Below are 17757 nucleotides of genomic sequence, written 5' to 3'. Positions count from 1 at the left end.
TTTTTTTTTTTTCTTTTTTTTTTGAAGGTGGGGTGGGGGATTGGATGGGGTGCCAAGTACGTTAGTTTATTTAGATGATTTGTTGGAGAGTGAAGGTGATGGCAAGGAAATTAGTTTATAAATTATTTACCTAATTCACAATGTGCTATTATATGCATATTAAAGGATGAATTGTGTTTTCCACACACATGGTCAAGGGAGAATCACTTAATCGAGTGATTCGGATGGTGTTGAAAAGATATTGCACAGTAATGAGGGGTGATCGTTTGTAAAAAGAGGTATACATTTATGGCCATTAATAGTTGTATTTTTCCTCCAACCATGGTGCACAAAAATTTTCTCCTTAAATAAAAGGCAAGGAAAGTAACAAATATTAAACCTAAAAACAAAATTTTGGTAATTATGTTCTAACATGATTGTATAAAGTATAAACCACTTAAATTTCTTATCATATTTAGTAATAATGTATTTAGACATAAATTTTAAAGTAAGAGATCAATGGCGGTCGTGTGGCCCATGCAATTGCATAAGGCCAATGAGAATGTGCCTGCGAACATCAACATGAATGAGATTGTTAATTTCACAGGAAGTGAGGCAGAAAATTCACTCAAACAGAGTCTTAGGAATAATGGATATGTAATGGTCTCATTTTCTGAGCATTCTAGGTCTGATTCAATATCACTTTCCCTTTATTTCTCTTCCAATTAAACAAATAGAGCCCTAGGAGTAATAGATATATCCATAAAAGAGAGACAACGATGACTCTACCCAAATGCACATCTTATTGCCATATTTAATCAACAAGGTAAGACCTTTCACAAGCAATTCATGACCTCACAGACTCCACCCACCTCAAGCCCACACCGGCCAGCCGTGGGTGGGCTCATAAGTGGGGGAAGGGAATCTCCCTGTGAGGGCATCCTTTGGTGTTCATATCAAACCTGTGACCTTTTAGTATTAGAGCCAATGCAAGGACACTTGAGATGTGGGTAAATGGGTTCAGGGGCACTACAGTGGGTCCCATTGGTAAGGATGTTAGAATTGATAAGAGTACCATTAGTGTGGGTACTGCGTAGAGATGTGGATCCAGGGATTGGACAGGAAACTATTACTGCCTCACATACTTCCTCCTCCCCCAAATCCCACATTGGCCAGCGTTGAGAGAAGGGTCTTCACTCTTCAGCTTAAAGTGAGGGAAGAGAACCCCTAATACTTTTGGGGTGCATTCATGCCTCTAATTTGGTGCTGGAGAGATGGATCAATGGAGAAATTGAATTCTCAATTCGAAGAGAATCCATCCTATAAATTTGCAAGTTTGTTCTCTTCACTTAAATTTATGGGAATGAAATGTGATATACCTAAAATCACCTTATCATTTATCAATTGGCTTAGAACATTTGGTATTCAAAAGAGTCAAACATAAAAGCAAGAGACTCTCTATCGACTCAAGGCCCTTATCTACAAGGGTAAATAAAGAACTTCACCCCTAATTGAGATTAGAGTTTCATTACACCTATCTTATAAAAGAGGAAATGACTAGAGAAAATATGTCAATCTCTCATCCTCTCTCTCCATTATTCCCCATCATGTCTAAAAACTAACTTTGACATCGGAGAGTTCCTACCAAAACACCCCTCCAACCCTTCTTTTTTAGGTCTGGAGCCGATGGTAAATTTTCGATCACAACAAAACGACAAGATGCTTGGAATATACCTATTCAAATCCCAATTCTAGGTTTTTAAAACCCTTGTTGGTTAGAGAAGTTACTCACTTGCTTTGTGAATAGGGTAGTATAGTTCTTATAATGAGTGATAAAACAGTTCTATGCATAGAATGGACATGGAAAGCTAGTTAGATATGATTTTTCAAGAAGAATATGTTTATTGTTGCCATCAATCTTGTTCAAAGTCAACAATCTGATCCAGGTGCAGCTGCAACTGCTGAAGTTTTAAGGAAATGTGGGGTTCATCTCTATAAGAGAAACAAGACTATAATGAGGTTATTATGACTCAATATACTATCACACAATTGACCACCTTGAACCTTTATATGTTATACTAAGGTTTCTAGATGCATAACCAATATATAACCTTCCCAATAATTATCTGGAGAAATTATATAAGGGGTGGTTGGCTTCTAAGGCTTCATTTGGTTGCACGTCATGGTAGTGATTCTACTGATCTTGTGTTCATTGGGAGGAGTTTGGAACTGGAATAACGTTTGGTAAATTAATCACCAAAATGGATTAATTCACTAATTGGGCTGTAAATAGTTGGTTATCGACTGGTCATAGTATTCGGTCAATCTCAATCAGAAGACCGTCGACAACTACCTTGCACCGGAACGTTTGAATTTAGGGGTGTCAATCCCAAGCCTGCACCGATTAGATTGATTGAGCTCGACCTGCACCGATTATTACATGTCGGGCTCAAGCACGGCTCGTTTATAAACAAATAGTACTCGCCGTGTGTCAAGCGGTCGGGCCAGGCCTGTCTCGATCGGGCCTAGTCGAGCACCGTCAATTTTTAAAGTTGCACCGTGAATGCCCGTTTAGCTAAACGAGCTTAGCTAGCATGACCATGATACAGTTGCTTATCGAGTTGGTCGGTCTCGGACTTTAATCAAGATACCATAAATGAGCCTAAATCGGTCCTTTACCGGGCTATAGACCTATTTAACTTTAAACGGGCTTTAATCGAGTCATTTTTAAAATTGATATCTTAAATGTGCTTGAAAAGAAATACCAATATAATGAGGCAAAGATGGACATAGTAAAGAAAGATCACATAGTTAAAACGGATTAAGCCAAAGATCGACAAATCAGCTAAGTTACTACGGTATTCGGTCTTTAATCCACGAAACTCAAATCAATTAAACTATGCCTATACAACCCAAGTTTAGCAAGTTTAAATTAATTAAAAATACCTAAAAAAGATGAATGTTCAGATAACAATCATCACCATCTCAACTGAACATATCACATAACCTTAACATTAAATACAAAAAATATTAAAAAGAATTAGAAAAATACAATTAGTATTAAAGGGGTCAGGCTAGGTCGGGCTTAAAGGAGTTGGTTCAAATCGGGCTTGTAAATGTATCAAGCCGATCGACCGTTTGTTGGGCTAGTTGGTTGCATCGTGTACTACCTCTTTATAAACGTGTCAGGCTAGGTTGACATGTTTATTAAGAGGGTCGGTCTAGGTCGGGCCATAAACGTGTTGGGCTCGGTCGGGCCTATCGGTATAAGCCTGAAATTGACACCCCTAGTACACGGTACAAGGGGTAAGCCCGATTGGTCTGGTCTGGCCTGTTCACAAGCTCGACTCGACCCCACATGTTTAGCCCATCTATTTATATGTATGTTTTGATAGAATAGAATATATATTGATATTTTTATCAATTATTGAGTGTACTTAAATGTAATATCTTTTCTAAATTGTTGATGATTTGATCAAATATAGTAACGTATCTTAAATCTAGGGCAATTAAAGACCGTTTAAGACATTTTTAAAGGTTTATTGATACAATACTCTATTTAAGGCCCAATTATAACCCGATTAGGAGAAGATTGTTAAAACCCAAAATTGAACCAAACCAAGCCTGATACGAGACCGATTCATTCCTTAAATAGATAGATCACGATCCCAGATATAGACCTGTCAGGCCCGATTGAGACTGGACCAGCCCGACCGATTGACACGGTTCGATTATTAATCGATAGACGGTTAGGCCTAACACGTTTGGTAATCGATCGGATCACTCTCGGGCTTCAACCAGTCGGTTTAGGTCGGACCTACCATCGCTGGGGCCCAATTCTTGTCTCCCATTCTCTGGAAGGACCGGAACACATGCGACGGTGAAACACAGGTATCCCTCTCCCACGACTCTGCATCTTCTTCGTCACATTCGCCGGTTCCGGCGTCGCGTCCCTCTCTCTTTCTTTCTCCCTTTCCGTTTCACTGTAGAGTCTGTAACATATCTCTCCCAGTCCCTAATGCCGCCTCTGTCTTCTCTCACCTTGACGAACTCGATGCCTTCATCTGTAACACCATTCTCAGAACCGTCGTGAACCTGAGCGACCCAGATATTGCAATTGGCTTCTGTTTCTCCTCTATCTGTAATCTGTCTCACCCTCTCCTTAATCAATCGCTGATCGATTTCCATTCTAACCGATTTGCTCTGTTAATCGATTGCTTGGCGATTAATAAAATTGTTAGGTTTTAATTTCTTCTCCCTCTGAGTTTCAATTTATGTGCGTGTGTGTTTTGATGAAATTATGCTTGAGTATTAGTTGTTTGGTTCTCAATCTGTCTCTCGCGGATATTTCAGACCTCAGAGAACTTTCAACTCCTGTCTTTCTTCTTCTTGAATCCAGAATCAGCGTAGCCTGTAGAGGTAGCAATCTAATTTCTGTTCAGTAGAGGTGAGTTCTGAAGCTAATTTATGATACGAATTAAAGAATTCATATGCTTAGCATGGATTGTTTACCATTGATGATAATATAAAATGTCAACCAAATCATATACTGAAAAAACTGAAATGTGATATTATTTTTCCCAATGACTTCTGTGTTTCTAATCTTTGTTAAGATCATGCTTCATCCAAGCTTTTCTCTAAAATGTTATCACACTATTGCTATATGTTCTGCCAAAAACAATGGTTTGGAAAAGTAGAGTGCTGCAGCAAGTATTTCTTTTTGATTGATAAAAGTACTGCAGCTAGTTGAGCTTCATGTACAGGCATGAGTAGTGTTAGTTGAGAACTGTCTTTGATGTGGTTCTGCTTAGTACATTAGATGATGAACCTAAATACTTGGTTTCGATTCTGAAGTACCCTTGATTGTATGATGCTGTTGAGTGGTAAATGGGTGTAGACTCTGAAGTACCCTTGATTGTACTTGGTTATATATTTGTGTATGTATTTTCTATTAACGTTGAGTCTTAAATGAATATTTTCTTAGATGCTTGTTCACAACTAGTCATATAATCATGTTTATGTTAGTTCACTTCCTAGCACTTGTAATATGGTAAAAGGATAGGGATATAATCATATTGAGCCTCTGCATCAGTTTGGTATTAAAACCTACTGACTCCTGTATTTTCTGGTTTTGTTGAGTATTAGAAGACATGGCTAGCTGTTCAAACCCCTATCACGAGTCTGCAAAATGGGCAAAGAATGAAGTAGACACTTTTGTAATGTTGATGCTGGATGAGGTCAAGAAAGGCAACAAGACAACCACTACCTTCAATAAGGCAGGATGGAACCGAATTAAAAACCAGTTGGAGGCCAAAATTGGTCGCAGTTTTACAATGTTACAGCTTCGTAACAAAATGAACAAACTGAGGGCTGATTATCTCAGTTTCAAAAAACTGTTGGAGACATCGGGCTTTGGTTGGAATGTTGCAACTAGGATGTGCACTGTTGAAAATGATGGTGTTTGGGATAGGCACATTAAGGTAACGGAGTGTTGAATCTTATTTTTTGATGTTGTAATTATGAAATATATTTACTTTTTTGATAGTAAGCTTTTATAAGTTTTCAGGCAAACCCAAGCTGGTCAAAATTTAGAAGAAATGGATTGCCCCAGTGGCCAGAACTACTCATGATATTTGGTGATTCGTCTACGCATGGAGATATTGTAATTGGAAATGCTGAGGATGCTCCCAACACTGCTGAAGAGATTGATCAAGATGTTGATCAATCTCTTCCAAATACTCCTTTTGATGGAGGTTTGGGTGATTATGATGGTGGGGAGGCAGAAGACAATCCCCCATTTGTTAACCGAAGGCTTGACAAAATGCCAAGTACCATTAAGAAGAGGAACATGACCTCAGATTTTGAAATGGCCTGCAAGACCATGGCCGATACGTCTCGAGCCAAGACGGAGAGGCACAATAGTACCTCTTCTACATCTCCATCTCCATCTCCATCTCCTCGACCTGTGAGTACAGATTACAGCATTACTCAGTGCATGACAGTGCTGAGCAACATGCCTAAGGTCGGGAAGGATTTGTATATGAAGGCAGTCAAGCGAATGATGGATGACCCACATTGGAGAGAGGCGTTCATTGCTTGCCCCCTTGACAAGAAAATGTGGCTTATAGAGATGCTAGAGTGATGAATGGGGTTGCTCCTTCTTTCATATTTTAGATGATTGTGAGCTAATGTGGATTTTTATATTCTAGTATGGGTGACTGTAGTTGTATTTGTCTTTAAACACCTTGGATGTTTCACTTATGTTTTAAAATTTTTGATGGATGACTTTACTTGTTGGATTTTTCTAACACCCGTGGATATTTATCTTATTTTAAGTGTTTCATGATGGCTGGCTGCTAGAGAGATTATGTAAATTTGAGTAACTACAATGCGTCATTGTATACATATTTAATAATATTACAATAAATTTCAATCCTAATAATGTTAGGTTTTGGATTTGCAGCAGTAATGGATGGGAGTGATTATAGTATCCCATATGAATAGCTGAATCAGGATGTTTTTAACTCATCTAGTGAGGAGGAAGAAGAGCATTGGTATGTACTACATTTTCATTGCTAATTTTTTTTTTCTTCTGTAGCCATCCACATTAGAGAGTCAAGTAGGGATGGGAGTTTGACTAGGGTAGAATGTGTGAATGAGGTTTTGTCTAGGCAAATGGTGCATACGACATGTGTTTTTAGACTTATGCAATCTAATGAAACATCGTGGTTGGTTATAAAATAGTCGTTCTATTAGAGTAGGTGAACAAATAGGAATGTCCATGCTTACAATTTGAGGGAAGAGTGGACATAGAGAAACTGCAGAAAGATTACAGCACTCGGGAGAAACTGTTGGTCGTTACTTCGGAATGGTATTGAAGGCATTCATAAACCTGCAAAGGAAAATTCCAAACCACCATCTTTCAATAGAATCCTGACCGAGATTGCTACAAACCCCAAGTACTCTTTATAATTCAAAAAATTCTTGGTATCTTTTACTGTGAATGGCTTTTTTTTTTATTTTTTTTTTATTTTTTTAAGAACAATTTTGTGCGGCACAGTGCAACTAAAATTTGAAATTTGTACATATTAGGATTGTATTGATGACATTGATGGGACAATATTACTCTCGAATACCTATGTGAAAGCAAAGCCCTTATAGAGGATGGATGGGAGTAACAAACCAGAATGTGATGTGTGTAGCATTAGCATTGTTGGTGCAGTAGTTCTTTTATGATGCAATGCAAGCCAGAAATGATAATGGCATATTCATAACTATTGAGTGTAAAAGTGCCTTTCAAATGTTCTTTTGTTCTTTTTCTATTCCAGAATCACTTTTTACGGCCTGTTACCAAATGTTACTCTACTGACTACTCCCATAGATCACTCTTGTGGAGTGGGATCAGGAAAAATCACTTCACATCAGAATCACTTTTGGAGAGCAGAATTGTTACCAAACGGAGCCTGAAGATCATACTACTATTCTTCTGAACTGCTACACCAAACTGAAGGATGTTGAAGAGTTCTATGTTCATCAAAAGTGAGGAGGAATTGGGAAACATAAGTTTGATATGGAGACTGCAATTAGAGTGTGTCCTGCTGCAGGCTATCTTGAGAATGTGAATTATGTTACAAAGAAGGGTGGTAAACATGAGTGGTACTCAAAGATCTTGCTTGAAGATCTTGGTAGTTTTCAAGAAGCATTGCAATATTTTTCTAGCCTTGAACCCAGTCAAGCTGGCCACGGTTAAGGAGTATGGTAAGATTCTTGTTGAGCAGAGACCAATGGAGATGATTGAAATACTGACAAGGCATTTTACTGAGGAAGAAGAATCAGCTAAACAAGGAACTTCAAAAGGCAGATTGGTATCCATGTTACCTTTCATTCATCACCCTGTTGGATTTTTCTGAGAAGTACATTGGCAAGGTGAAGGATTCACCATCTCAGGTAGAAATACACAGCACACTGTTGGAGTTGTTCCTTTCCTATGATTTGATCTTCCCATCAATCTCATGAGAAGACACCGCTAGAGATCTTAATCTCAGAGCTAGAAGCGCGAAAGAAGTACTTAGTATCTCTTAAGCAAAGCCAAGGGAAAGATTAATAGCTGAAAACAAAGATGTAGATAAGGAAAAGGATCATATTGAAAGACTTGAGAAGGGACTGAACTTGCTTAAGAGGGTATGGCCACCCAACCTGGAATATCCACTTTATGATGTTGATCTTGCTATAATTCTTTGTGAGATGAATGCTTTCAAAGAGGGGCTCTTATTTCTTTATGAGAAGATGAAGTTTTATAAATAACTGATTGCCTTGCTACATGTAGGTCCATGACCATGAAGGGTTGATCGCATGCTGCAAGAAGCTGGGAGGTTCAAATAAGGGAGGAGAACCATCACTTTAGGGGGGATTTGCTGATTAGAGAGCTTGGGTAAGATTGCTCTAAAGAAGTAAATGAAGTATCACCTTCTATTGAAGGGGATGACATTTTACCACTTATGCGACTCTTTCTCAGAATTTTCGGTCTCTCAGTTGTTCAGGATTATATTGGCTTGAACGAGAATCGAAGCTGATTGAAGAGGATCGGCCATCTATTGAGAAGTACCAGGTTTGTGCTTCTAACAAATTTTTTTCTTCCATGGATTGTTTTTCTCTTATTCTTTCTTGTTTATTTCATTTTAGGCATCATTAGGAAGAAAAGTGCAAAAGGTTTCATTATAACCCCCTAGGATCTTTGTTGCAGTAACAAGTTCTTTTTTTTTTTTTAAATGTTGGGGGCATGGGGTGGTCAAAGATATCTCTGTTACTACTAAAAAGTGAAACATAAGGGGGTATTGCTTCTTGCAATGGTAAAAGCTTGGGCTGCCAGTGTTAAGGTTCGGATTGAAATCTGAGAATGACCATTTAGTGCAAAAATATGCTGTAAGTTAAGGACTAACTCGAGACCATGGAGATGCTTTAATTATCATATAACTGAAAAAGCCATCAACCTTATTTCATTACACACTGAAACTCAAGACTTCAAAAAGGTGACATTACATTTTAAGAGCTTTGTGAGCTTCATGGGAACAATTTTCTTCTGAAATCAGAAGAAAAGCTTAAGTGAGTTCATCATAGCATAGCAAAATTATTGACCATTCCAAGTCGATGGATCAGGGGTGTCCGAGTTCTTCCAAGTTCTTGCTGCAGATGGATGTCTTTCACCTTTAACACCCGAAGCCAAGGATTCAAGTTCAGCCATTTCTTCAGGCATTAATTTCACGGACAAAGCGCCGATGTTCTGGTTGAAGTTTTCAATCTTGGTGGTGCCCGGTATGGGACAGACATCGCTTCCTTGGTGGTGAACCCATGCCAATGCAAGCTGAGCAGGAGTGCATCCCTTCCTTGTAGAAATTTCATTTATTCGTTTGAATATAAGTTTGTTATGTTCAACATTCTCAGGTTGGAACCTTGGATGAATCTACAATATAATAAAAAACACTCTCTTGTTATCAATGTTCCGAAAAAATAGAGTCAGGAATCGAATCGATTACTTCTGAAAAGGGTATAAAAGAATCTGTAAAAGGGCAGCATAGCAATTTCTTTTTCAATAAAGATATACCAACCTTTCGTCTATCGTCCTCAAGTAGAGTTTCTAGAAGTTTGGGACCAGAAGAGAGGAAGCCTCTTCCGAGGGGGCTATATGCCACAATACCTATTCCAAGTTCCCTAGTTAATCAAAGAAAATTGATCTCATAAAAAACAAAAATAATAATAAAAAAAAAATTTGAGATAGAAATTGCAATTCTTAGTTTCTTACAAGAATAAGAAAATAAAGTAGTGGAATATTATTGGAAATCTTACCTACAGGTAGGAATTACATCTTCCTCTGCATCTCTTGACCATAAGGACCACTCCAATTGCACTGCTGTTATAGGGTGGACAGCATGAGCTCTCCTAATTGTGGAAGCAGAAGCTTCAGATAGTCCAATGTACTTAATCTTTCCTTCTTCCACTAGTTTTTTGAGCTCAGCCATCTAACATGGAAATTCAATAGTAATTAGGTCATCATAGGTAGCCTTGAAAAAGCTAGTAGTTGAGTACCTTCTGAAAGATGCATCTCTTATGTGGGGTCCATCTATAAGAGCTATAATACTATCAATGTCAATATTTTCATCACATAAAAACTCAGAGGTTTCACACGATGCTGGAGTGAAAAAACCGCATCAATAAAAGTGTGGAGAGAGAAATTCTTTTAATTAAAGACCCACATATTAATTGATGAGAAAGTATATAGTGTGAATCCCTGAGTGATTATGCGAGAGAATATATGGATTCCTTCTCACTACACTTACCGTGACTTCAATGGGAACTTGGGTATCAATCCGGTGCTGATAATAGAGATCAATGCAATCAACCTCAAGTCTCTTCAAGCTTGCCTCACAGGCTGCTTTCACGTATGCTGGATCTCCTCTGATTTCCCACTTCCCATCCAAAATTATGTTACCAAACTTAGAGGCCAATTCCACCTTCTCTCTCTTTCCCTTCACAGCCTAATTAAACATGGGAAAACTTCATCAAAACGAAGGGTAAAAAAATTGGAAAAACCCAGTAGAAGAAGAATAAAAAAGGTTACCTTTCCAAGGAGGATTTCATTGGTGTAAGGACCATAAACATCAGAGGTGTCAAGGAAGGTGATACCACTGTTAATGGAATGATGGATAAGAGCTATCATCTCCTCATCAGGCTTTGGAGAGCCATAGGCAGACGACATGCCCATGCAGCCAAGTCCTTGGGCTGACACTTCCAGGCCTTGCGATCCCAATTTCATCCTCCTTATGACACTACCTGCCATCTTCGTTTAAAATTGAAGAACAGATAAAAATGAAAAACCCAAAACTGGACACTCTCTGTTTGTCTTGGAGCAACACTTGTCTCTGGTATTTATATAAGAAATAAAGATACAGAGGAGGACATTTTGGTGGTCCACTCACTGGTCACTTGACGTCAGCACTGACGTCATCCTCGAACTCAAAATATCCAAGATTGGTGTAATTCCTGTAATCTGCCGGGAATAATGGTTATTTAATTTCCAATTTTTTTTTTTGGTATAGTGATACTCAGTATTCATATCATTTTAACCCCATACCATACATGTGGAACGGGATGAGGATTGAAAAAGTTAGGATCAAGGATTGGGGATTGATCAAAGTCAATACCATTTTGATCCAGTCAATACTGGATGGGGATGTAAAATGGGACATTGTACAAGATAGGAGGAAAATGGGGTTATTTTGAAGGGGATAAGAGATACAACGTTACAATAGGCAATAGCTAGTGGTGTGCTTACCTTTTTTTATTTTTTTATTTTATTTTTTATTTTTTATGAGATAGTCAATTTATCATTTGAATACACCAAATTGTACAACGACCTCCCTACATGAGAGAGAGAGAGAGAGAGAGAGAGAGAGAGAGAGAGAGAGAGAGAGAGAGAGAGAGAGAGAGAGAGAGGCATGAGCCATGAAGCATTATCTATTTGGTTTGTTTGAATGGCGCAATAGATGTGTCCATATCAATAGAAAAGGTGACTCATTATTTCGATGATTCATTTCTTCAAACAGAAGAAGATTCTAGAAACATTTTTACTCGAAATTTCACTTATCAGATTCTATTGTGGAATTAATATACCATTTTTCTTGAGGAATTGGCTATGATATGTCTAATCTATGCATAATATCATAAAAAATAAATACAAATTTGTGACTACTACTCAGTATCGACAATAGATCCAAAAAAAATATCTAAAATGGTGAAATTAGATATTTGTGACCTGTTGAAGTAAGGAACCATGACATATGTGTTTGAAACAAATTCCATTTTGAGAGATTTGAAAAAACACTATTGACACGATTACTTTTTCCAACGTATGCTGGATCCCTTGGAGCAATCCCCCTGCTTCTTGCCACATCATGATTCATTAAAATAATAATAATAATAATAATAATAATAATAATAATAATAATAATAATAATAATTGTATTAAAATAAATCTGATTATAATAGATAATAATTGAGTCTCACCCCATCCCTTCTAGAAAAGTGGTCCCAATCACCACCTAATGACAGTACAATGATCTGTATAGCAGGCAAACTGCTTGTTCTCAATTTACAAAAATCTTTCTATCATTTTTCATCACAAAGTCAAGAAAGTTAGCTACATGTATTTCTTACTGCCAACATCCTCTAAAGAATACTTGGTTCTCCAATGTGTTTTCATAGGGAGAATATACACTTTATAAGTAATTGGATAATGAGTTCAAAATCCTGTTTTTGTCCTAAGAGTCTGCTAGTATCCATTCTTTCCTCTTAGCATTAAGAGAGGGACCATTGCTCTTATAGGAATGGGCTTTGCTTAGACAAGGCAAAAGTGGCAGTAAGTTGGTCTAAGCTAAAATTGGTCATTTGCTTCCATCTCTTATAGTTGAAACAATTGAACAAAATTCTATCTTATCAGAAACAAAAATGATTCTTAACTTCTCTATTGCAGGAAGAAGGGGCGTAATTAAGAACTTTCAGCAATCATCAACAACTTATCTATGCTCTTTAAGTCTACAATCATAAGAATTGTAGTATTAATGAGAGAAAAGCTTATCTTTGACCAAATGCCTACCAATTAAATGTATGGCAATGTTGTGGTGCTTCAAAAATAGTCACGAACTCTTCTACTACACAATCAAACTTGAAGATGTTAGGAGAAAGCGGTGAACCTAATTTGTGTTACTGGTCATAAGACTATAGATGCCTCTTGCAGTGATTCAGGTAATGCAAATCAGCCTCCAAGCTGAAATAGCTTCAATGAGCCCTTCTAGTAGTTGTTGCACTCATTTATCGGGCTGCACGTTAGGATACACTCAGGTTGTTCACAATCAAGAAGGACATGATTATTGAAATAGTTTTCTAATTAAAACAGTGAAAACTAGTAGACACACTCTGGTTGTGCTCAATAACGAAGGACAGGATTATGGAAAACTTCTCAAAACAGTGAAAATTGGAGGAAAACCAGAGAGAGTACGTGGGTAATGGAGAGAGTTTAGAACACTTAGAATCATACATCTAAAATGTCCTCAAATTTTATCTAATTATAAAAGAGAAATACCCCTTCGAAGCACCCTTCCAAAAGGGCTCAAAAGACGTGTCTCTCTAAGAGAGAAGACACAAAAAACTAGCCGTTGCCAGCGTCAAATGCATTATAGATGGCGCACATAATCATTAACTTATAGTACCCTCTGGCTAACGTTTAATATATAATAACTAATGTCGGAAAAATCTTATCTAATGGCAAGTAAAAAGAAACTTCATACACTAATGCTTTGTCTTGCCTTGACCGGCCTAACTCGACTTAAGCAAGTGAGAAAATAGCTTAGGTTCACCTATAGAGGTTTCATTCAGACAGTCCCGTTACATAAAGGGTCATATAATTCTAATATAATGTTTGCAAAGGAACGTATAACTGCTTAATTTTATTTGTTAAGTTTGTCTCGAATTCTTGACTTATTTTGAAGAACGATCCACTCTGACATATTTTGATGGTGACCGAATAGGATTTTTTCTGAGATCTGTGATAAAAGCAGAGTAGTTGGGCCGATAGGCCCAAGCCTGGAGCTCAACAATGATCTTGTACTGTTCGACCAAATCGACCGTGACCTGATGGATTGACCCGCGACTTGGAAGAGTATATAATGTATTATCGTCTTGTTGAACAAGTTGTTGTAATTTTGAGGATTTTTTGAGCTAGGGTTTCAGAACGAGTTTTTCCGCCGCTTTTTAGGTGTAATTTCTCTTCTATATAGTGAAACATCTTCTTATGTGCCTAAGGATGTAGCACACCACATCGATGTGTGAACCTCATTAATATCTATGTGTCGTATGGATCTTTATTTATTTATTTTCGTATTTATTAGTGTTTGCTATAACATTATCCTTAATAATAGAAGTTAAATTAAAAAATTAACTTATTTCCTAGCATTCAAAATATAGTGGACACCTTATCTGATATGCATCTTAAACATCAAAGGAGATACATCAATTATCAAAAACTGAAAAGGCCATCAACCTTATTTCATTACATAGTGAAACTCAAGACTTGCAAAAAGATAGTGACATTACATTTTAAGAACTTTGTGAGCTTCATGGGAACAATTTTCTTGAGTTCAACATGGAATAGCAAACTTATTGACCTTTCCAAGTTGAAGGATCAGGTGTTTCCGAGTTCTTCCAGGTGCTTTCCATGGATGGATATCTATCACCTTTAACACCCAAAGCTAAGGATTCAAGTTCAGCTATTTCTTCAGGCATTAATTTCACGGACAAAGCGCCGATGTTTTGGTTGAAGTTTTCAATCTTGGTGGTGCCTAGTATGGGACAAACATCGCTACCTTGGTGGTGAACCCAAGCCAATGCAAGCTGAGCAGGAGTGCATCCCTTTGTAGTAGAAATTTCATTTACTCGCTCAAATATAAGCTTGTTATATTCAACATTCTCAGGTTGGAACCTTGGATGAATCTACAAAATAATAAAAAGTACTCTCACTCAGATTTTGATGCATGAATAAATGATATCATCCATATGGGATCCACAGGGGACCTATATGGTCAGAATATGAGAGAGAATGTCATTGTAAACTCCACTATATATTTTGTGTGAGAAAGATATAAAGGAATTTGCAAAAGAGCAGTGTAACAATATCTTTTCCAATAAAGATATACTAACCTTTCGTCTATCATTCACAAGAAGACTCTCTAGAAGTTTGGGCCCAGACGAGAGGAAGCCTCTTCCTAGAGGGCTATATGCCACAATTCCGATTCCAAGTTCCCTGAGCATTCAAGAAATTGAGATTAGCACTTCCAAATATTAGTATCTTAGGCTCTCTCTGGTATGATTTCTATTTGTCTTTATTAACTATTTTTTTATAAATTATTCATGACAATAAATTATAGAGCACAAATAGTATTCGTTTGGTTACTATTTATAAAATAGATTATATAATGAGAAAATAGGTTTCAGGTTTCACCTTCAGCTTTAAGCTTCGAGTGAGAGAGATGATAGGATTTGGGGTTTTTTATTTGAAAAATATAAAAAATATTGAAGTTACCTATTTACCTTTGATTTTGAGTAGTTTAGCACATGTGCTCATTTGAGGTAGCCTAAAAATGAACATAAAGGATTTGTTGCCACAAATCACAAATAGCTTGAGAGTAATTTGTGATTTGTGATTTATTCTAATTTATTATAAATAGAAATAAGTGCTATAAATTATACCAAACACTTGTAAAAATAGTAATAAGTCATAGAAATACAAATAGAAATCAAACCAAAAAGAGCCTTAGTAAGAATTAGAAAATAAAATTGGACAACTTACCTTCAAGTAGGAATTATTTCTTCCTCTACATCTCTTGACCATAAGGACCACTCCAATTGCACTGCTGTTATAGGGTGGACAGCATGAGCTCTCCTAATTGTGGAAGCAGAAGCCTCAGATAGTCCAATGTACTTTATCTTTCCCTCTTCCACTAGTTTTTTGAGCTCACCCATCTAACATGGAAATTCAAGAGTAAATAGGGACATCATAGCTAGCCTTGACCCAGTTAGTAGTTGACACTTATATGAGCTAGAATATTATAAATATCGATACTTTCATTTTCACACAACACAAGTTTGAAAATATAGCATTAATGAGAGGGGTGGAGAGAAAGTTTGTTTAATTATAGACCCACTTGTTGATTGAAAAAAAAAAATATTATGTAAAAGAATATGTGGATCTCATATCACTCTCAAGCGTCATGGGGATCTTCCTCCCCAAAATACTATCAATACAAAAGTTATACAGAAAAGGCAAAAAACACACCCACCGTGACTTCAATGGGAACTCGAATATCAACCCGATGCTGATAATAGAGGTCGATGCAATCAACCTAAAGTCTCTTCAAGCTTGCTTCACAGGCTGCTCTCACATATGCTGGATCTCCTCGGATTGCCCACTTTCCGTCTGAAATTATGTTACCAAACTTGGAGGCCAATTCCACCTTCTCTCTCCTTCCTTTGAGAGCCTAATTAATCATGGGATTGAAGGTGAAGATAAGAAAATAAAATTATAAACATAATAAGACAACAATTTTGATGACACAATGATTAGTTTATGTTTATTTTTTCTTTTCTTGGAATCGAATTATAGCCTCAACCTCAAAAAACCTGAAAACAAAACACAGAACAAAGAGTAGACAATTGAAAAACCCGGCAGAAGAATCAAAGTAACTTTCCAAGGAGGATTTCATTGGTGTGGGGGCCATAAAAATCAGAGGTGTCAAGGAAGGTGATACCACTGTCAATGGAATGGTGGATGAGAGCTATCATCTCCTCCTCAGGCTTTAGAGAGCCATAGGCGCCCGACATGCCCATGCAACCAAGTCCCTGAGCTGACACTTCCAGGCCTTGTGACCCTAATTTTATCCTCCTTATTATACTTGCTGCCATCTTCGTTTACAGTCAAAGAACCACCAAAGAAGAAAAAAAAAAAAAAATGAAGATCAAAGAGACACTCTTCTTTTCTTCGAACACTTCTAGCCTCTGGTATTTGTAGAAATAAAGAAACTGAAGAATACAGTTAGGTCTTGTCACTAGTTATTGTGACCTAATGCGTGAGTGAAGCCTGAGGAAAGCATGGGATCGCGCTAGCACAGACGTCATCATTTGGCTTAAGAATATCCAAGATTGGTGTAATGGTTATCACGTTGTGAGTCTTCTGACTTTCTTACATGACATCTCACCGTTAATGAGGTATCACGAATCAGTGGTTGGTTTCATATACAGGTGTCAATAAAATCGAATCAACCCAAACCTAAGGGTGTCAAAAAAGCCCCGTCAACCCGAACCAGCCCTAGCTTGCCTTGAGCCCGAACAGGGCTTGGGCTGAGATTTCAGCCCATAGGGTGGGTTAGGGTTGAGATTTTCAGGCCCAAGCCAGGATTGGGTTGGGCCTGGGTTGAAGTCTCAACCCAATCCGATGAAATCTAGCCCAATCCAACCCAACCATGTTTATTAAGGATATAATCATATAAATTTGTTAATAATTATTATTGGGTACTTATAGAAAAAGGTCTTTCGTTTTCCACAATCTACACATATTCGAAAACTTTGGTCTTTGGCCTCTGCAATGCATCAAGATTAAACAACCAAATAACCAATAGTATTGGGTTGGACTGGATTGGGTTAAACCCAGCCCAATCAGGGTTCATTAGGGCTAAGTTGGGTTGGGCTAAACCCGATAGGGTTGGGCCTGGGCTGAGATATCCTAGCCTGACCTAGGGCTGGGCTGGGCTTGGGTTGAGTTAAGAGACCTTAGCCCAGCCCAACCTTGCACATTGACACCCCTACCCAAACCTATCGTGAGCCCTACTGGGACAAAAAAAAGGGTCAGATAGAGTTGAGTTGAGTTCGATAAAGTTGGGCCTGAGTTAAGATATCTTGGATCGATCTAGGGTTAGGCTAAGCTTGGATTGAGTTAAGAAACCTTAGGATTGGGTTGGCCGGCTTAGGATCGAGTTGGGATCTTAAAAAACCCGCCAACCCAACCCATCGAGAGCCTTATTTTTATACCAAAAAGAAAAGACTATGAAGAATCAATAGTGCATTAATTGCTTTGACACATGGAAAATACCCTTTAAGTGAAGAGATCTCATGTGGGGAGGGCAACTCCTCTCCCCACATGGGAAGTTGATTTGGACATGTATTTTTTTTTTTTTT

The 17757-nt window shown here is 37.7% G+C and overlaps 2 protein-coding genes and 2 pseudogenes across 6 annotated transcripts; 2 read left to right on the top strand and 2 right to left on the bottom strand.

Moving 5' to 3' along the window:
* The first annotated feature begins 498 nt into the window (after positions 1–498).
* On the top strand, positions 499–9270 carry LOC122092384 (annotated as a pseudogene).
* LOC122091654 lies at positions 3766–6322 on the top strand. Of its 5 annotated transcripts, none has more exons than XM_042661696.1 (4): positions 3816–3870; positions 4333–4426; positions 5125–5459; positions 5546–6322. In XM_042661696.1, exons 3-4 carry the CDS (start codon positions 5130–5132, stop codon positions 6119–6121), a joined length of 906 nt encoding a protein of 301 aa, XP_042517630.1. In that variant the 5' UTR covers positions 3816–3870; positions 4333–4426; positions 5125–5129; the 3' UTR covers positions 6122–6322. The 5 variants fall into 5 exon arrangements, with proteins under 5 accessions (XP_042517633.1, XP_042517630.1, XP_042517632.1 ...); XM_042661698.1 differs by having other exon boundaries at positions 3822–3870; positions 5128–5459; XM_042661697.1 differs by lacking the exon at positions 3816–3870 and adding an exon at positions 3877–4220 and having other exon boundaries at positions 5128–5459.
* LOC122091652 (probable aldo-keto reductase 2) lies at positions 8907–10873 on the bottom strand. The gene is made up of 5 exons (XM_042661693.1): positions 10595–10873; positions 10314–10511; positions 9823–9995; positions 9585–9687; positions 8907–9439 (listed from the first exon to the last, which is right to left on the bottom strand). Exons 1-5 carry the CDS (start codon positions 10811–10813, stop codon positions 9107–9109), a joined length of 1026 nt encoding a protein of 341 aa, XP_042517627.1. The 5' UTR covers positions 10814–10873; the 3' UTR covers positions 8907–9106.
* A 3146-nt stretch (positions 10874–14019) lies between these two features.
* On the bottom strand, positions 14020–16521 carry LOC122091656 (annotated as a pseudogene).
* Positions 16522–17757: the final 1236 nt, after the last annotated feature.

Source organism: Macadamia integrifolia, chromosome 10, assembly GCF_013358625.1.
Source record: "Macadamia integrifolia cultivar HAES 741 chromosome 10, SCU_Mint_v3, whole genome shotgun sequence".
Lineage (NCBI taxonomy): Eukaryota > Viridiplantae > Streptophyta > Magnoliopsida > Proteales > Proteaceae > Macadamia > Macadamia integrifolia.
Note: the sequence above shows the minus strand (reverse complement) of the source record. Positions and strands in the feature narration are given on the sequence as shown.

Excerpts from the sequence above, each read along its gene's own strand:
- LOC122091654 (XM_042661699.1), top strand. The coding sequence starts at position 5,130 with ATGGCTAGCTGTTCAAACCCCTATCACGAGTCTGCAAAATGGGCAAAG. Across the intron at positions 5,460-5,545 it reads TTTGGGATAGGCACATTAAG|GCAAACCCAAGCTGGTCAAA; the intron begins GTAACGGAGTGT and ends ATAAGTTTTCAG.
- LOC122091652 (XM_042661693.1), bottom strand. The coding sequence starts at position 10,813 with ATGGCAGGTAGTGTCATAAGGAGGATGAAATTGGGATCGCAAGGCCTG. Across the intron at positions 10,512-10,594 it reads ATGAAATCCTCCTTGGAAAG|GCTGTGAAGGGAAAGAGAGA; the intron begins GTAACCTTTTTT and ends ATGTTTAATTAG. Across the intron at positions 9,688-9,822 it reads GATGTAATTCCTACCTGTAG|GGAACTTGGAATAGGTATTG; the intron begins GTAAGATTTCCA and ends TTGATTAACTAG.